General features: G+C 37.4%; 3 protein-coding genes across 3 annotated transcripts; all 3 read right to left on the bottom strand.

The window, feature by feature from the left end:
- Positions 1-27: 27 nt before the first annotated feature.
- Positions 28-5,097, bottom strand: LOC128361521 (spindlin-1-like). The gene is made up of 5 exons (XM_053322010.1): positions 5,015-5,097; positions 4,233-4,274; positions 3,578-3,825; positions 3,225-3,458; positions 28-2,255 (listed from the first exon to the last, which is right to left on the bottom strand). The coding sequence occupies exons 2-5, from the start codon at positions 4,250-4,252 to the stop codon at positions 2,050-2,052; spliced, it is 708 nt and encodes a 235-aa protein (XP_053177985.1). The 5' UTR covers positions 4,253-4,274; positions 5,015-5,097; the 3' UTR covers positions 28-2,049.
- Positions 5,098-6,680: 1,583 nt separating this feature from the next.
- LOC128361520 (mast cell protease 1A-like) lies at positions 6,681-8,385 on the bottom strand. The gene is made up of 5 exons (XM_053322008.1): positions 8,343-8,385; positions 8,071-8,224; positions 7,557-7,686; positions 7,135-7,389; positions 6,681-6,935 (listed from the first exon to the last, which is right to left on the bottom strand). The coding sequence occupies exons 1-5, from the start codon at positions 8,383-8,385 to the stop codon at positions 6,783-6,785; spliced, it is 735 nt and encodes a 244-aa protein (XP_053177983.1). The 3' UTR covers positions 6,681-6,782.
- A 5,282-nt stretch (positions 8,386-13,667) lies between these two features.
- Positions 13,668-19,922, bottom strand: LOC128361812 (serine protease 53-like). Its single transcript, XM_053322370.1, has 10 exons — positions 19,862-19,922; positions 19,633-19,783; positions 19,369-19,504; positions 18,995-19,255; positions 18,755-18,911; positions 15,619-15,696; positions 15,389-15,536; positions 15,107-15,239; positions 14,156-14,410; positions 13,668-14,054 (listed from the first exon to the last, which is right to left on the bottom strand). The coding sequence occupies exons 1-10, from the start codon at positions 19,920-19,922 to the stop codon at positions 13,887-13,889; spliced, it is 1,548 nt and encodes a 515-aa protein (XP_053178345.1). The 3' UTR covers positions 13,668-13,886.
- Between the last annotated feature and the right edge of the window lie 1,185 nt (positions 19,923-21,107).

The following is a 21,107-nucleotide window of genomic DNA, read 5'->3' as shown; positions in this document are numbered from 1 at the left end:
CTTAAAGAATACCACCACCACAAATGTGCAAAAGTCTTTATTACCCATGACAGAATAATTATGACACAAATTGCCTGTTGATGTCGCTACAACTTCAGAGCAGGAGGAGGGGATTGAAAGCATGAAAAAAAGGAGCACACAGTCATTTGTATTTCCATTCTACACAACACAAATACTCCACAGCCCCACTGGTGGTAATGTATGGTGTTAACATTTTTTTTTTTTTTTTTTCAATGCAGGTTCAGCTAACAATACTTGATTCAGTCACACACTGTTACTTCTCTACCAACATCATAACAAGTTTTGAAAGTCTCCAGGCACTCTCTTCAGATGATGGTGCATGCGGAGTCTTAACAGCCAAAAATAACAGTAACAGTATATCTACTGGTGGACTAGTTTACTAAGGGGCGGGGGGTATCCTGAATGACATGAGGAAGGCTGTAGTGACAGAGTTGGGTTGAAATACCTACTGCAAGCATAAATGTCATGTTGCAAGATTAAGAGACAAAGTTATAAAGACTAGAACCAGAGTTAGTTGTCAGTTGATTATACCTGTGATATATTCCGTTTATAATTGATGTATATTAACAACACTTTTACTAAAAGCTGGTGGTGTTCATGATATATTCACATGAATGAGAATAACCACAACAGGTAAAATTACATGGCATTTTACACAAATTGTACAGATTAAATACTGTCATCTGAATGTATTGCAACTTTTTTTTTTCTTCTTCTTCTGTTTATTTTCATGCGTGTGATGGAGAGCATATTTTTCCACATTTGCTCTTAAAGAAAAAGCATTTTGGGGAAATTACATAGCATACCTTAAACTAAACATGTAAACTTTATACAATAAAGTGCTCCCCACAATATTAACAGTGAGATTACACAGCCATAGATGATGCGTGTTATATTTAAAGAACAATTCATACTGCATAAAGATCAAAATACAACACTTAATATAAACTGATGATCACAAAACTTTCCTTAAGCTGTCAGTGTCACCATACTGTTAAGAGCTTGAATGAAAACCAAATAGCAGCCTTCATATGCAATGATTCATTAAGAGCGCAGATATTCAGAGATACTGTATGTGCAATATTGCAATAAAATGACGAGCCTGAAGGCACTTTATGATTTTTGTGAATTCAGATTTAAATGGGAGTGCATCTTCATCAACAGCACTAAGGATCTGATGTTCCTCATGCTGTTAAAATTGAGAGCCTGTGTAGAAACCTTCCTTCAAGGTTAAAAGACAAGATGCCCTGCATGAATCACATAAGTTTATTATGTAGCCAATTCATATAGCCATGGATACAACAATACTAAATGTGGTACAAAGGTGCAGGCGTATGTTTCCACATGAGCATAAATTCACTGGAATGGCTTTTGAAAATATAACATTATGGTGATTTCACAACGCTGATTCCATTCATGTCTTCCACTACTAACATTGAATTTGATAGTACTGCTAGATAAATAATGTATTCATATTTACCGGCCCTATGATTCAGTAAGTGCTTCAGTGGAAGGGATCTATTCCAAACATAATGTGTATACTGTAGCATGCTTATTAACTATTTAGATAATCCAAAGAAATGTGGCTTTAAAAGGCTTTTTTTTTTGTACAGCTTAGTTAATCTGTTGTTATCTTAAAGACAACGATGGAAGTGCAGTAATAACTGCACATAGGAGCTGCTGGGCAGTGCAATCTTCAACTGTCCAAACTTAAATGTATAAAGTAGAGCAGCAACAATAAAACAAGTTGACTCTCCCTTCTCGAAATAGCCAAGCATAGCGGTGCTACAGTTCTGCTGTGCACGCACACACCCGCGCTCGCACACACACACACACACACATACACACATACACACACACACACACACACACACACACAGACACACACACACAAAGATTGCACTTTCTTCTGAACAATAAAGCACATTAACTACTCAACCCTGCCATGGCTTTAAATAACAGTTTATAATGATGAGTGAAACAGAAGCAAGATGGAGGCTGGAGAGTGACATAAAGTGTCCACTATGTCTAGGTGGTTTTGACCAGGTCATAGACATGGATATGAAAGTCATCATCGTATTTGATGTAGTAGACGGAGGGCTTTGCTGGGACCTGGTAGATTACCAGGCCTGTCCTCTTCACACCCTTGTCAGTAACATACTCCACTTGTTTTCCCACCAGACTCTCTGTTTCCTCTCCTGGCTTCCTGTCTGCAGGCAACAGGTGCTTGTTTTCTGGAGAAAGAAATGAACAATGGAGGGGGAAAAATCATTTTAAGTTTGATATTACAATGAAATTTGTCTTATGACAGTACTACAGCATTTTGTTTTCTTTTACAGTTTTTCCACAGTCAAGTCAGTTTAAATATTAATGAGTGTAACTCAACAACTACTTTAAGTAACTCAAAGTGGGCATAAAACAAGGGTTCCTTATTATTTTTTGAAAGGTACATTGCAGCTGTCCAGTCATTACACTTTATCACTAAAAATGCAACAACTTAAGACATAAGATGTATATACAGATGAATTTGAAAAAATGTCATGTATCTTTTACAGAACTGGAAAACACATTCTTCAAACCCAAGACTTTAAAGACCAGTGTATGAATCCTGCCTATTTTAATCATATCTGAGCCGAGCAGCACCTGGTCGAAAATAAAGGCTGCACAGTTTTGTTTACAGTGTTCTACACATCATAGTATCTTCCATAAAGGAAATGTAAATGTTTAACTTTACCAAGTAATTTGAATATTCTGAAATTAGAAGCAGCAGCTTGTGCTTGTTTAAACACACCCATTTCCTCTTGAACAGTCGTGTGATGAAACCACTGATAAGACAAGACCATAAATATCTAATTCCCCCACAAAACACTGCCTGAATTGAACTCAAAGTATTAAAAGTACTTTTTCGAGAAAATTGTCACTCTTGATATGTCAAGAGTGCTTATTTTAAAATAATGAATTTTGCCCATTTACTCATGAGAGTCAAACCACTTTATAAGGACCATGTGAGTTCACCACTGAAGTGAACTCAAATGGTATCCATGCCAAAAACAATTAGATGATCTTTCAAAGTGGAAAAATTATTTAAGTCTCATAGTGGTTAATCTTGATCTTATTTATAAAGCTTCGGGCAAGATTATAAAAGACTTAATGAAGCTCTCTTAAGTATCAATCTCTCTTTGTTACGCACAAATTATCAGTACCTGCTTCAGGCAGAATCCTGAGGTCTCCATCAGCATAGTCGTCCCACAACTGGTACATATAAAGAACGGGGTCCTTTTCATAAGTGATATAATACCAGTTGGTCATGATTGGAGCTCTGGAGAGGACCATGCCTCTCCACTCATTCTTCTCTCCATCCTCCTTTTCAAACAGATGTTCCACGGCTTTGCCCACTAGCTCCTCTGCCCCTGGAGGTATCTTGATCTTGTTGTTTACTGTGGACACACGTGCAATAAGGCAAAATATGACCCAGAGTTTGTTATCTGACTACCTGTGTCTAAAACATGAATGGCTGAAAGTAGCAGGCACAGATTAAAAGAGAAGCCTAACTCACCAACTTTTTCTGACAGGACTTGTAGGTTTGACACTCGCTCATCCTTGAACAGCTCGATGCCATAGACGCAGTCAAAGCCATCATACTTCACCATGAAGAGAGAAGGGTTGACGCTAAGTCTGTCCAGCACCGTTCCTTTCCATTTACTCTGGTTGCCCTTCTCACGCCAGTTATGCTGAATGCGAACTCCCAGAATGCTGCTGGGGTCAGGGCTCACTGTGTCACTCAGTTCCCCGCTACTCCGCTTCCTGGAAAAGCCAGATGAATATGAAGGTCTGTGTGCGATTAAGGGGTTTCAACACAGAACAGTGTGTACAGTACTTCACACATAAAGAAACAACTTCATCATTATCAGGCTGTGTAACATTTTCAGTATTTCTTTACATATGAGTATTTGTATTTGAGGCCACTTCAAATAAAGTTTATTATTAAAGTCTATTTGCAACAATATCCAAACTTATTTTATGCTCTTAAATGCAACTGATTAGTTTCTTCAAAATGCAATATGAACTTTTGTTCTATATTACAGCTGTAAGTCAAATGACTGCTATTTGTTCATTTCAGTGGCTCATCCATGTTTGTACCATTTCTTTATAGAACCTTGACATTATGGTTTTGCTGGTTTAACATATACAGAAGCTTTGTTTATACATACCTGCCCCTTTTCTTGGACATGCCTCCAGAAATTCAAAGGCTACTGAATAAGAGAAAGACAGGGCAATGTTGAGTTAATATGTGACTTGAGTATGGCAGCTGTCAAACTTCACATGCATGCCACAACATGAGGAAGGCCTCTCCTTCAGCTGAAAGGCTCGCCTATCTGAGGGGACCTGTGACAGGCTGCAGTCTGCTGAGCATAGACTGACAAGTCCAACAGCCAATGGCTTAGCATGATGGAATAACTTCCTGGGTAATTTACTTATAACTACTCCAGCCATGGAGGTCACTGTTAGTGAAGCACAGTCTTCTTAGGCGACACTGCCTGGCTCAGTTATATGTCAGAACACATTTACTTTAAAATAAAGTTTAAAATAAAAAGCCAGCGACAAAATCTGGCTGATACAACTTCAAGCGAACACGTCAGCAGAAAATCTGACAAATAGCAGCATGTAACGGGAGTCGGTAACATTTTGCTGCATATAACTTATAGCTACATTAGCAACATACATTGAATATGATGACACGGGCCAGTACACTACACAAGTCATGCCGTAGCCCACCTGTGCTGAACTAAACCTCACACACCTACACCGCACACTGTAGGTTATCAATAACACTCGTCTGTCCTCGCTCTACCTCAATGCAGATGTTACTGTAAGGTAAGAGGAGGCGGCTAGCTACATCCGCCTTTTCGGTGTCCCGGTGGCAGCTAACACACAACAGCAACAACTGGTTGTTAACAGTCTTATCCTGCTTTTGGAGACACATTTTGCTCACCTGAACGCAGATTTCATATCAGTATCGGTCACTTTGTCTGGCAGAGAAATGTTGCCACACACAACCCGCCTGTGTAAATCTCGCGAAACCTGTGGAAAATGGTAGTTACGGAGAAAAGACTCGGGTTCCCAGAGAGCCACGGATCACCATGACCGCAGAAAAGGGCATGAACAGGCGCGCAATGAATACTGGGAATTGATGTCTTTATTAAAATAATATTGGTTCTGAACTGGAGTTACAGTTCTAGTGAATAGTGCTGCATACTGCATTCACGTTATTACGGTATTAGTGCACGTAAACGACACGACACAAGACAACCTAGCTCAACAGGTAAAGTGACGTCAGGACTTTCTGTGACGCTCGTTACCGAAATGTTTCTTAAAGGGGCAGACAGCATTAGAGAGATGTCAAAGTTATAAAGGCATACTACTGTCAACTGTGATTTTAGTATAATTTTCTGGCTACACACTTTAATTTTCATTCACATTAGATGCCACTGATAGGACCATGATACAATTTTGCAGTAAAAGGTACATTTAAACATCAAGTAGGCTAAATAAACTAACACCACATTAAGTGCTTGAAGCACATTTTGTCCTCTTCATTACTGCAAGGCATACATAACACATAGGCTACATGTGTGCGATCTCTAAAAAATGAAACCCAGAACTATTTATCTTTATATATTTTAAGCCAAACCATTACAACCCCAAGTTGCAAGTAGGATCATAGATGATTGGGCAGCATAGATGACCACATTTGATCACAAATGATCTTGAAAAATTTAATGAATGCTTATCATTAACATGATATAAATGCACGGAGCCACAGGACCACCAGTCACAGTCATCATTGACCTATGTTCAGGGTTAGTGAGAATGGGCTAATTATTGGAAATATCTGCTCACTGGGCACCTGCTTCACAAATATTTCATAGTGTGGCCTTAATATTTTATCCCAACTGACTGTGTTTTAGTGTCCTGAAGCACTTCCCTTCTGCAGAACCTCAAATGACCTGTAATTATATTATTATGTTACTAACAACATTGTAAAGTTGTGCAACAGTTTATGCAGACTCTGTCTGTACCCTATGCTTATTGAGGCAAAGACCAGATAAAAAGATAAGATAGGCCTATAAGCCAGCCAGCTGATTGGTAGATCATCTGATTACATTTCGTGCTGTCTAACCACACGTATTGCTTATCTACAGGAAGCAAGTACAGTACGTGTGGCCCATTTATGCTCCAAAAATGAATCTGACATTACTAAGTTGCAGGTATATTGTTCAAATGTAAGCCAACTGTTGCACAAATACTTAAACACAACACTCTCCAAAGCTACACTTTGTTAGATAACACGTGGCTATAAGCTCGGCCAACTCACCAATGCGGCAGATATGAAGTAAGAGACAAAATAGCTGTAACAACTAATAGAATTCATTGTTTTATTCTACATGTGAAGGTGCTATCATTGTTTGGTACAATATTTTCATTACAATGCATGGAAATACATTTATATTTTTAGTTTATTATTATATTCAACTTTGTATATCTTCAGAATGAATGTAAAGTCGAAAGTAACAGTTTGTCTGACCTCTGATTCGTGGATGATGTATAATACTAAACAAAATCAGTCCTTTTGTGTAGCAATAACAAAATATGTTGCCTTAACAACCACAGCACTATCTTAAGATTTTTAAGATTTTAAGAGTCTTGAACTATATGATTCAATACAGCATATTTGCGCACTACTGTTTATCATAATTTTCCTAATTGTTGTTCAGTACAGTTGTAATCCATTCCCTGAAGGATGAAATGCGCGTGTAGACATCAGGGGTTCTGGGGTCTCCGCATCTCCGGCCAGAGAAGGAGACCACGCCTGCTGTTTCTCCATTACACACCAATGGACCACCTGAATCACCCTTAAACACAAAAGACACAACACACTTAACAATGGATGTACTTTGTTTAGAATAACCTGAATTATTTTTTCTTTATGTCCAAAAATGTGTTGTGAACTGCACACCTAAAATGTCTTTCCTCATCTATACACACTAAAGACATCATCTTCAAAGATTGCTTTGCATACTGATCTCATGTGTAGCCAGTGTATTTTCTTACCGAGCAAAAGCCTTGAAACACACCGGAACCAGTGCCACAAATCATTGACCCGGTGATGGGAACCATTCCCCATCTTGTACGACATGACCTCCGTGATATGATGGTTACGTTGACTTCCTGAAGCGTGCTTGGTAAGGTGTTATTATCACCTATATCTCCCCACCCAGCTGTGATGCACGGACTGGTTCTTGTTAGACGGCCCCTCATAAGGGGGATTAGCTGCACTGCTGCTGTCAGGTTGGCCTTGCGGTTGAGCTGAGAGAGAGATATTCATGGTGTGTTTCAAATTTATGTGGTCTTAACATCACATTTTTTGTTTTTGTGTGAGCTAGAAATAATAATAAATTCTACTCAAAATTTGAAGCAGTGGACAACAGATTTGTCACACACACATCAATTTAAACAGTTTAAAGTGTCCTCACCTTTAGGAGCATGATGTCATTTTCATGTCCATCATAATTGGGATGTGGAATTGATCTAACAGCGGTGAACTCCTGCTTTGTCGACTCATTACCTGTCAGGGAATCAACTCCGACCACAACTGTGTACGGTCTGGGAAATAAAATTGAATGATGATGATGAATGCTGATGGCAGAAATGTATCATGGAAGTTTTACTAATTGTTCAGCCTTGCAACTTAGCTTCAGTTTAAAAAAAAGAAATATAAAACTAATATTTACTGTGATTAATTACTCACCGAGTCTGGCAAATATTCAGACCAGGCAAGTTCATTTTGTATTGATTAGACATGAAGTGAAACCAGATGTTGCAATGAATTAATGTTGCACACAACAACTAAGGTCAAGTTATTGTCTAATTTGTGAATTGACCTGCATGGTCTCATAGAAGTCCACATTCCTAATTCATTTGTGTCAGGAGAGGTTTTTAAAAGTGTTAAGAAGTAGTGTGAAGAATGGCCTGTCTTTGAATTCTTACCTAGATATCTCACAATGTGCTGCTGTGAGCACAAAGTCTGCTCTCACCAGCACTCCTCCACAGTTGTGGTTACCTCGAAACTGCAGTGAGGCCATGTAGGGCCGCGAGTGTGGGGGAGCATCTCTGCCTCCAACAATACGAGACCCATCAGCTCCTGAAACACAAAATACTTTATGTATTAATTTTTTAATGTTTATCCGAGTTATTTTTGCATTTTATATCTTCCCTATGAATAGAACACACAATATGCTTCTAGTTATTAGACTACTTACCATTTAGGACAAAGAACAGCAAAAGCACAAAGTGGACTGCCATGGTCTTTTGTCAAATGTAACTCTTCGACCCTTGTTCTTATAATTTTTGGAGAACACAATCTTGCATATTTTGTGGTCTCTATTGCTTCAGTGTATTTGCTAACATCCTTGTGGGTTTACAAAAGACATGCTTTTCAAATAGTTTCATCATCAATACAAGGAATTAGTGGTGTTAAAGCTGTAACAAGTGGCGTGCAGGTGGTTAGAGCACGGTTAGAGCGCATGCCATATACGCAACCAACCCGGTTCGACAATACTTAAAAAGGTTCAGGTTGCCAAAGTCATGTCTTGAGATGGATTAGAAGGCAACATTTTAGATACATTGCAATGAAAATCCATGATGTCTAAATGAGTTACAGGAAATTGACCCAAATGCAGGACAGCAGGCAAAGTAAAATTGAGGAATAACTTTTATTCGATTCAGGCATGCAGGCACAGCAAAATGGAACAAAGCATCATCCAACAAAACTGAACTGAAAACCACGACTTAAATACAAACTAAACTGATGAGCTGCAGGGTGAACAGGAGAACAGGAGAACAGGAAAAGAGCTGATTGGCTGGGGACTTATGAGGCTGATACAGAGCAGGTTAGATCAGCAGGTTGGGGGAAGAGCACAGGAGGAAAAACAGAGCAGCAGAAAAAAACTTGGAAACACAATCATGTTACTTCTCCAACAGAACAACACTGATTAGAGTCAAATAAGACAAGCAGCAGCACAGACTGTTTTGTAACCTGCAACAGTCACTGCAAAACTGTGAAGAACACATTGCTGTAACCTGTCTAAACAAACAATAATTAGCTAAGCAGCAATAAGATGTGTAATTTACATAATTAACATAGAACCCATCTTCTCAACTTCTCCCCTTGGTCTACAGGAAGAAGCATAAAGCCAGACTGTGAGAGTATCATGACACACATATATCTAAATGATTAACAAAGTGGCAAAAGTCTGTGTGTGTGTGTGTGTGCGTGTGCGTGTGTGTGTGTGTGTGTGTGTGTGTGTGTGTGTGTGTGTGTGTGTGTGTGAATACTGACAAAACTATTCCTGAGTATGATTGTTAACTGTCACTGTCTTGTTTCATATTGGGTTACATCATGTGTGTCATAGTGTACCTTTGTGTCATTTAACGTATTGCGGCCTCAGAATAATTCTGTTTGCACATGCATTGAGGCACAGGTATGTGAAAAAGACAAATGTATTAATTCACCCACTGATACATCTGCAAATCCTTTCTGCCACTTTACACCTCAGTGGTAGTAAGCTTTCCACCCAAACTGAAGTGATAATGCTTCTGTTTTTGCTTCGGTGACCAGATATCAAAACTAAACATAGCACACAATATGAAGTACACTGACTACACTACACAATGTAATAAAAGCATGCTGAAGCACAACTTTTAGTCAGACTGACAGAAGATTAGATAGATTAGATTTCCTACATTAGTCCATTACAGACACAACACAATCAGAAAGCTTGCTTCTCTGCAGCCTTTTCCCTCATTTATGAGTTCATGTATAATGCTAAAAATATATTAATAAGATGAAATGGCATTAAGATCAGTTAATATCCCAATTGCTCACTGTAAAAAAGATTGTGCATCCTTATCATTTTATCGGAGACATGTTAAGATATGAAAAAGCAGAATCTTGTGCGGAACATGTATTGTGCCATCAGCAACTTGTTGTTTATATCATACGGAAGCATACTGCATTCACTTGGGGGGGGGGGGGGGGGGGGGGGGGGGGGTTATGTTTTTTTGACTTAATGAGATCATTTTCCTGCTAATTTTTCCTATTTTTCTGAATTTTTTTTTTTTTGCAATGTCCAGCAGATCTGAATGGCCAACCAACTAATGACAATACCATCAATGTGACTTAAAGACAGGAGTATCTCCCAGTGTCTCAAACCCAAAGGGGAATGAAAGTGCCTGTTGCCTTAAATGATGTAGTTAATTCAGAAAAACATTTCTTTTTTTTTTTCAAGTGAATGCAATACGCTTCCGTAATATTACGTAGAAACCCAACTTCTTACCTTCCTATAGTTCTGAGGAAGAGGCCCGGACAGTATGTGACCGCATCTTAACAAACACTACACAGCCAAAGAAAGAAATATAAAAAAAGAGAAATTGTGGTTTACTTCTGAATACTGTTGCTCAAATTTAAATCTTGCAAAGTGTTACGTGAATCATTTCATGTTCCTGTTTTGTTTTGGGTTACATCATGTTTGGTTTAAAAAGACTGCTCTTGAGAAAGTGTGGTTTTATGTAATTTAACCTGTCGGAGACATGTTAAGACATGAAAGTGCAGGATCTTGTGCATAACATGCTTTATTTATGCCAACAGCAAAGTCAACTTGTCTTAAGGCTGTAAAAAAGACTTCTTTTAAACAGCAGAATCTGATTAGTATGATCTAATTTCCAACTACTTTATCTTGACATCTAGCTACATCCTATCTAGCTACATAAAAAATGCAACTTGAAAAAACAACTTTTTATGTCACAGTAACAGGGAGTAGGATGGAGTAATACCTTGCAGTTTAGTCTTTCCAGCAAATTTCCCTTCATGTTAAAAGACAAACTGGGTGGGCAGGATGTGGCATTTGGCTTTGATCAGGGAAAATGAAAGGAACTATAGTTACAAAGGTGGGATGCTCCTGGTTTCATCGAGAGCAACCTGTACTGCTTTTGGTTCTTGCAAGGACCAGACACACGGGACATGTCTCCATCACAAATACCATTGCCAACAAGAAGTCTATGTCAGTGCAGCTATGCAGTAATCTTGGCATGTGTACAAGGTCAATAAACCCTTGTGGCATTACCTCTATTGATATTTCCATTGCAGGTGAGTCTGATATGGGTTATACACTACCACTTTCTAATAATGTACTTTTCCTGTTTTTATATTATTTTGCATTATGTAAAGCACTTTGAATTTCTTTGTGTATGAAATATGTACGAAAAATTGCCTTAAAGGTTAATATATCTACCCATGTATTCATGCTTTATAACTGAGTTGTAATAACAGCAAAAGTTGCATTTTCAGATTGTTTTTTTGTTTTTTTGTATGTTTATCTTAACACTTACTGTGTCTTTTACAAACTCTATAGTTCATTAGACACCCTGCAATGAACTGTTTGACCATGTACCTTTAATTCATTCATATTTACAATTGAAGACAATATGCATTACTGAAAGAATCCTTTATTAATGTCTTGTTGATATTTGCAGATGCAGATGACTCACTAACCTTTGGTGATTTCTTATTATTAAGTGAAAAACTCATGACCTTACAGAAATGACATCATAAAGATTTGTAACTGTAGATTTTAGCTTATGACAAATTGTTGACCTTTATTAAAGACTTACTTAGATTTATAAATGCATACTTCATGGTGTATGTGTAACTTCAGACTTGATGGTTTATTAAACAGTAGAATTGTATTATTTGAAAATTGTTCAATGCTCAATTTTTAGACCAGAGAATAATAATATGATTTGCTAGTCTCATTAAGTTGTCCTTGACATGTCAGAACATGAAGCAGAAGTTTTTGCATACTGTGTGTTATGTTTGTTTATTTTTAAATGTAAAACGGAAAAATGAATATGTGCAGATTGTGATATCTCTATTGCTTGCAGTATCTTTGCTTGTGGTTTTGGTCCATCAGCATTGCATGACAATATACTGATAACAACATAATGTGATCAGTATCTTCAAACTATTCTCCCTCCTTTATTTCATTTGCTATTTGTATATTATATGTTAAGTAAATTACACTTTCAAAAAAAAAATTGTTCAATCTAGACCTGTTTGAACTTTCTTCTCCTTGTTTACTGTTTGTGGATATTATTTAACCACACCAAGTGAACTAATTTGCATATTCAGATGGACGTGTGCACCATGTATATAATATTTGACCTTTTACTGGTGGGTAATATTACTTATGAATTTGGTTAAATGTGTGTAAGTTGGTTCTGTTTTATTCATTCTGGTGAGGTGAATAAACTGGGATAAATTAGACATTATTAAGTCTTTCTACGTCTCTACAGTCACTTTAGAGACAGAACCACTGCCAGCATAGTGAGATACAGACAGGTTTGTGGGTAATGTTTCTATGGTTAGGAACTATTTTCAAATGAGACGTTAGGTTAGGTAAAACATTTTTGGGGTTGCTCAAAATCAAGCTGCGTTGCTGTGGTGCAATTTTTTCTAAAATTGTGAGCTGCATCGCTTTAGTGCAGTGTGACAGTCCTGATTTTATTACTCTTAACCTGCAGTTTGCAGGTTCTCCTTGTAAGGGTCAGGTACTGTCTTATACACTCAGGTTATTTGCTTTTCCTTTTATGTTGAATTAATGACAGAAACTGATTTTTTTGTCAACTTTTTGTGTGTTTTTCTGTTTGAATATTGCAGAGATGGACAGAATATTAAGCATCATCTTTATACTTAAAGCAGCAGGGATAGTGTCAGAAAAGATTGAATCAAAAAAGATGGCCTATAGAGGATTAGAATACGATTAACAGCTACTTTCAAAAAATTACACCCAGAAGTAAAACGTGCTACATCATATTAATTTAAATATCATTTGTTTCTGATCAGAATGACACAAGAAAGGAATTCAACCATGATGTCTGAAATGCATTTTTATTTTGAATTTTGATATTTCACTAAAGAATGCAATGTAGACAAAACAACTTGAGATACACTGGGACTCAGCTTCCTGCAATTGGGGACATTTACCAAGCCCGCTGTCAGGGCAGGGCCTTAAATGTAATTGGTGACCCAACACATCCTGGCTACCACCACTTCCAACTACTTCCCTCTGGCAAGCGATACAGGACAATTCAGTCACACACTACAAGACTTAAAAACTACTTCTTCTAGATTGTTAATGTTGTATTTCTGTCTTAAGTTGTTTCTTAATTGTCTTAAATGTTGTTAAGGCTCAGGGAGTGCTATCTAAATTTCGTTATATTGTTGTCTGACCCTCAATATAATGACAATTAAGCTACTAAACTAATCTACTATTTACATGCATGCTTAAGCAAAATACTACTTCATCTATTGACAACATTCATGATTTTATTTCTGTTTTACAGTCTTCATCTTTTATTGTCTTGATTGTGCTTATTCTGAGCCCTTTTGGATTTGCTACTCACTGTTTATGAAGTTCACAATAAGTAAAAGTGAATTTGATGAGTGAATAACACCATGGAGTGATAACCCATAGCTAATTTTTTTCCCTGATTGAATATTGCAAAGATGGACAGAGTTTTTGTGATTAAAAGAACCGGGTCTGTTGGAAACCTGCTGGAGCCTCCTGTCTATACACTTTGATTAGAAAATGCTATGCTAGAAAAGCAAGTTAAACATTGTATCTTTTTATTTTATTTTAATTTTGGTATTTGACTGAATAATAAAATTGCGAAAGAACGATTTAAGACACAATGACACACCCATATTGCATGAAGATTATGTTTAAGCAAAGCTTTGTGCAAGATTGTTACTCATAATGTCTTCTGCCTTTGACAGTGTCATTGATCCAGGGCAGGTATTTTGATATGTCTGTATATACGTTGGGTACATCTGGGTAGGTACAGTTTGAGTTCTTGTTAAAAGACACAACACCAACTGCCATCCTATTGCACACCAGAGGACCACCAGAATCACCCTGTTGAGAAGAAGTATCATTTGTTTTTGTTTGGTTATTATTCAATTAAAGATTTTTATACCATTTTAAGACTAGAAATCAGTTGATGTCAGAAAACGTACCTGACAGAATCCTTTATCTGTGGGATATCCACCTGCACAGATCACATTGGCAGGAAGACCAGGCCATTTCTCCTTACATAATCGCAGGCTGATGATCGATACATTCACCTCTCTCAGCTCATCAACGCCGCTTCCCTTACTTTTTGTGGCACCCCAACCAGCTACATGACATGGCACAGTGTCCTTTATCTCCTCTCCAGATCTTGCAAGTTGAATTTTTTGTACACTGTTGTCCAGTTGAACTTTCTGTGCCAGCTGGAGACAGAAAATCAGAAAGTAAAATAAAACAATAGTAGCCTAATCTTAATTTAATATAATTGTTTTCCTTCACCAGATTTCAGGCTAACATACTGTAGTTACCCTCAGTAGTTGTGATATCAAGTTTATTTTTTCTATTTTGGCAGTAGCACTGACATCTTTTTTACATTTACCTTATCTGGTAATTTCATAGATGGATTAAGCCAAAAACACTATATACATACCTTGTGGTGTGCTAAAATCTGAATTTGGTAAATGCAGTTCAGAAGCAACCGTCCAGCCTGCCCATCTAGGGCAGCTGCTCACTGATAGTCCTCTCTATTTTTAGTCAGTGGTATGGCTGTTTTGCATTAAGGTGCACCAGTTCCACTTCCAGGTCTTTGGTATTATGCATATTTACTCACTGACATGCTTACTGGAACATTTGATTGAACGGATCCATTGTTAACCTTATTATTTAAAGCTGTGCTTATCTTCCTTTGTCAAATCAAATGTCTGACTTAAAAAAGGGAATATTGCACAATATTGTATTGGTCTTATGTGATTCACCCATTTCTTTCATTTCTTTCTGATTTTGTCTCGCACGTTATGGACGCTGTTGCTGGCCACAGCAAACACATGTGATAGTTGTATAATCTTATCAATTTTAACCCAACTTCAATGCAAATAAATTTGACCACAAAAACTACTTACCTGAAGGAGCATGATGTCATTACCAAGTCCCACTTTCTTGAAAGATGGGTGCTTGTATTTCTTTTTAATGCTTCTTCTTTTATTCTTAGCATCCTTCAGATTGTGGGTCCCAAGAAGAACAAAGCTCAAATCTCTGAATGAGCAATCATTGAGAGATTGTCAGTACAATTAATATATTTCTTACTATAAAAAGAAAGAAAGAAAGAAACGAAAGAAAGAAAGAAAGAAAGAAAGAAAGAAAACAATAAAAAATGACATCCTTAAAGAGGAGAGATAACTCACGGGCGGTCACAGTGGGCAGCAGTTACTACAAACTCTTCACTGATGAGGAACCCTCCACATACATGTCCTGCATTGTTCTGGACTGAGGCCATATACATATACATATACTTCTTCGCCTTTTCCCCATCTATGATTTCGCTCCCATGTGCTGACAAGATTAACAGAAAATCGAAATTAGGTTAAAGCAATTATAAAGGCTGGAGAATGGTAATGCAATTTGGTAAACTTACCAAGACATGTCAGAGCATGAAAAAGCAGAAATGTGTGCAGACCATGCATCTTGCCAGCGGAAGAATTACTTCTGTAGTCTTAGGAGGACTTTTATACAGAAATGCTGTCTGTTGTCACTTGTGGTAACATGATTAGCATCTTGATTTCTATATAACCACATCCTTTGAGCAATGCTAGTTTGCAAGTTTCCACGATTATTATCTTTGCATTATCATGTGTCCTTATGGTACGTATGGTACAACAGCCTGAATTAGGTCGCCATAATCTGTTATTCTAATCAATTTCTTCTTTTCTTCTTATTTCATTTTTGTATTTAGGCCACATTCAGTTGTCTCAACAACAACCGATTGCCATGATGCAGGTTATTAAGTTTGAAAAGTAAAATGAAACTGTTGGGTGTCGGTATAAAGATGGGAATCTTTTGGTTTTATCAAAGGTGACTTCTAGTGTTACATTGTGCATTTTATTTAAAAACATTATGCACAATCAAGTTACAAATACGTTCTGTACAATACACACTTGGCAGAGAGTGGATCCGCTGCTCATTTTTGCACTATAAGGCCCCTTGCTGGCATAATCCAGCCCTGAGGCATGTCAGAATATGAAGAAATACACATCTGTGGAGACCCCAAAACCTCAACATCTTCATTGATGTGTCTCTGTTTAGTTCAATATGGGCCTTTTTGTACATTCTTCTCACTCAATATTTGTGGATACTACTTAAACATATCAAACTTTAGTTGGATCAGAAGTGGATTGTAGAAAATCAAAATGGTGACGTCATTCCTAGATTGGTTCTAGAGACAAATTTGCAAACAGATGCATATTTGCAAAGAATATTTCATATTTATCCTTGCATTATGGGAAACTGTAAGTAATTGCTTCAGCTGTAATGTTGACATGTGTAATATCATTCACAGTAGCTGTGTTGTGTAATGAATTGAGTGACACCATGGGAAGTGGCTTTAAGGGCAGTGGCAGCAACAAGACCATGCAAGGTAGGTCTGTAGCACCAGTATTCATTTATGTGTAGGGTTGCTGCTAGCTGAGCATTCCTTTATATTTCGTTATTCCAGGAATGGTTTGAATTAAGTCCAGTTTGTGGTCCATCCAGATCTACAGGACCACCTGACCACTAATGGCAGTAGTCATGTTTTGCTGCCATAAATGTAGCATGTGCCTTCTTAGGTTCTTCCATTTTATCCAAAATCTTGGACACAACTTGCCCCCCCATTTCTTTTAATATAGTGGATGAATCTGATCATGCAGCAATGTGAAGAATATGTATTATCAGTATGTGGCAGACTGTCAAACAAAATCTTTATTTAATCTTTTTTTTTTTAGCAACTCCACTTGCTACAAAAAAAAGTCCAATTGACCCTAGTTCTTGCTTGATTTATTAGCTCAGTAAACAGTTTCCTAAGTTTATTTCCTAAAGGGTGTATTTGCTCAATCATTAGCTTCAAGTCATCTTCAATACAGCAAAGTAATGTAACTATGTCCTAACCCTTGACTTACAGAGTATAGCCATAGCCTTAGCTAACTATTTCAGGGTGTTTTCAGTTCATGAAAGTTAATTGTAGCACTTTGATCACCTAAAAAGTCTTATTCAGTATTTGGCTGTACTAAAAGGCCCTCTAAGGAGTCAGATGTTCAGTTTTACAATAAGGACATTTGTTTTTATGGTTTTAAGCTTTTTTTCTCTAGAAAAAAAAATACTTTAGAATTAGCACTATCTCAGCTAGCATTATGCTTCATTCTCTCATCTAAATATGGTCACTTTTGGCTCAAAAAGCTGGCAACAGTCAAACTGCCAAACCAAAGGCTTCAAAACACAAATACACAAACCAATGGGTTATATCACAGACTAATGAAAATCACTATCGTTATTCACAACCAGAAATGGTTGAAGTATTTTGCATACAGGTTAAAGAAGTATTTTGCATACAGGTTAAAGAGTAAACACTGAAAAAGCAATGCAGACATGATATAACATCTTTGGTACTGGTTTACTTCAACCCACAAGCACTTCTTGATAAGTGTGACAGAAGAGATGAACCACAAACACCACAGTTTCCAGCCTCAGATTTGCTGATCAACATTCTCACAGAAACCGGTGGAAAATGCTCTATTAAGATCATTTTCAAATGACTGTGCAGTTACCAGTCTGAAAAAGCTTCAATATTGTTTGTTTTTGATCAAGTTTATAGTTAGGGCCCTTAGAGCTCTTATTTTATGCTGCTATAGGCTTAGACTGCCAGGGGACTCCCATGATGCACTGAGTTCCTCTCTCCTCCTCTCTCTCTCTCTCTATCCATCCATCTATATCCATTAACATTCATGTACTATAAATGCATTCAATAACCTAATCTTCTTCCCCGGAGTTGTCTGTGCTTTCTGGTCTCACAGGTAATCTGGGCCTGCAGACGTCCGGATGACAGATTCCAGTCCCGGACCTTCTAGCTTCATTGTTGATTTTCATTGTGCTTCTCTCCTCTATCCTTCCTTTCTCTCCTCTCAACCCCAACCGGTCGAGGCAGATGGCTGCCCACTCTGAGTCTCGTTCTGCCTGAGTTTCTTCCTGTTAAAAGGGAGTTTTTTCTTGCCACTGTTGAGTAAAGTGCCTTGAAATAAACTGTGATTTGGCGCTATACAAATAAAGATTGATTGAGATTGATTGATTGATTAATTGAAGATTAGGTATCAAAAATCATTTCTTGACATTTGTCTAATCGAAAACCATGGGGTTCTACTCCAAATGAAACTGAGGCTTATTTATTATTGTTATTGTTTCTGTAATAGGATACTGTAAATATAGCCAGAAAATCAACTACAGATCAGCCACAGAAATTATAGAAGGAAAGAGGTACTTTTTTAAATATATGCTATACTCTATGTCAAACATACCCTAAAACCTTAATATTATGTAATATATTAATGATATGTTAAATGTTAATGTTTTTTTTTAAACGTATATACCATTTATGTCTTGACTTGAAAAATGGGCCCACGGGAAAGAAAACACAGCATTTGAAATTTGAGTTTAATTTTGCATTTCAGGTAAAGAGCAGACACTGACACTGAGAACACAGCAATAACTACACAAAGCAAGCATGCTGAAACATAACATTTAACAATTCTTTTTCTTGAGAATAGTTTTGATCCATTGAAGGTTTTTTGATACGTCCGTATAGATGTTGGGTACATTTGGATAGTCACAATTGTTATTCATGTTGAAGGACACAACACCCACTGCTTTCCCGCTACACACCAGAGGACCACCAGAATCACCCTGTGAGAAAGAAGTAAAATTATTTGTTTGGTCAAGATGTTTGAACCATTTAAACACCAGAAACCATTTTCTATAAAACATACCTGACAGAATCCTTTCTCTGTGTCATAACCACCTGCACAAATAACATTGTCGGGAAGCTTAACTCGAATTTGATCCCATTCTGTCTTACAGGTCTTCAGGTTAATGATAGGCACTTCCACCACTTGCAGCACATCACTTCTACCAGTTTTTGTTTTACCCCATCCAGCAACACGACACTTTGCTTTATCTTTCATCTTCATCTCAGGTGGTGGAAGCTGAACTGGTTGTACTCTGTTGTCCAGTTGAGCTTTCCTAGACAGCTAGAGACACACAAAATCTGATTTTATTTCTATAGCATACTTATTTCTAAACAAGAGTACTATAAAATAAATATTCATTCATTTTGCCTGAGACAGCTTAAATGTGTGCTTACTTTGAGGAGCATGATGTCATTACCAGATTTGGCATTCTTGTAAGATGGATGTTTGCATTTTTTTACACTGTATCTCATCGTGTCATTATTAATCTTCTTGAGATTGTGGGTGCCAAGAACAACACTTGTAGGGTTCCTTAAGAAAGTAATCATTCAAACATTGTCAGTAGCTTTTTCTTAAGTTGTGCCAAAAAACAAACAAAATGTATAAAGCTGAATAATTTAGACGAATTAAGGATTTCTTGAAAAGGAATGGTAACTTACGAGGAATCACAGTGCGCTGCAGTGACTACAAAGTCCTCACTGATCAGGAATCCTCCACATGCATGATGGCCTCTGTTGTCCTGTACAGAGGCCATGTACAGCATTAAGTTGTCCGGGACCTTTTTTCCATTTATGATTTCACTCCCCAGTGCTGAAAAGACAACAAGAAACAGAGGATGAGTTGATATCCCTTTTGTACTCTGGATAATAATAGATTCAGCCATCTTACTGTTTTTTCCCAGACATCCCAGGAGAAGAAAAAGCAGAAATGTATGCAGACCACGCATCATACTGGCATGAAAAACAGCATGTGGTGTTTCAGGTGTCAAGTAGACCCCGTTATATATATGCTCAGTAAGCCAACCTGTGGTTTGCTTACTTCAAACTTGCATCATGGGCTACATCCTCTGTTGACGACTAATTGACTTGTAGCGAGTGCTTGAGGTCAGTAAAGCGGTGTGGTATCATGCAGTGTTACTCCTGTTCCAGTAAATATAGTGCCTTTGGTTCTGCTGTCTCAGCAGCAAGACGCACATACATTGTGTAGTCAGTATGTGATGACCACACATACCATTTTTGCTTTTCTGCACTTTCGCTCTCTTTTTTGTGCATTTTAAGACCTTTTTCTTTCATTGTTAGGATGCAATTATACTTACCCACATTGAAATGTGCTTATTTTAGATGAACATCAATGCTTTTGTTATTAATCTACTTTTTAGCTTTGTCCTTTGGGCTGCTGAGAGCTTTTGTCACTGAGATGTTGCACCAAAATCTTTGAGAACAAGATGAGTCATAGAAACCACAGTTTCAAGCTTCAGGTTTAGCCTTGGTATGCTCATGATCAGGATTATGAGCCCCATGTTACAATTAAAGACATTTAACCAATGACTGACAGCCTGAAAGGGGCTTCATGACTCATCTGGCATTGTTTTACTTTACCACAGTGGAACAATGTCGAGAAGTGACGTGCATTTTATGCTTAATACACAGGACATGAATGTTTGAAGAGGCCACATTCAGTGAAATGCACATTACTTTTGAATGCACATTACTTTTAAATTGGACATTTCTATTACAGTAATCATTTTTCATGTAACAAGAAAATAAAGGTGTCATAGAAATTGCTGCAATTCAATATCAGTAGGCTGAATTACTTAGTAGCAACTGTAATGGGCTTGCATGTCCAATAGAATGATGTTATCACACAGTATACATGCTACAGTTTGCTTCCTCAGATGGCTTGATTATGTGGTGTGGTTGCAAAATTTGGAAAATTGCATACACATTCTGCAAACTTTTAAGAAAGGAAGGCAGACAATTTAAGCAATGTGCTTGGTCTTGTTTTGGGTATTGTTGGTGACATATAGTACTTCAACATTTAAAAGTCTTTCTGTCAGTGACAGATGCAATGGATTACATATCACACAAGCACACTTTATCACCTGTTTTTTACACTACATACACTGATATATTGC

The sequence above is a fragment of the Scomber japonicus genome, chromosome 7, assembly GCF_027409825.1.
Source record: "Scomber japonicus isolate fScoJap1 chromosome 7, fScoJap1.pri, whole genome shotgun sequence".
Lineage (NCBI taxonomy): Eukaryota > Metazoa > Chordata > Actinopteri > Scombriformes > Scombridae > Scomber > Scomber japonicus.
This window is presented reverse-complemented; position numbering and strand designations above follow the sequence as displayed.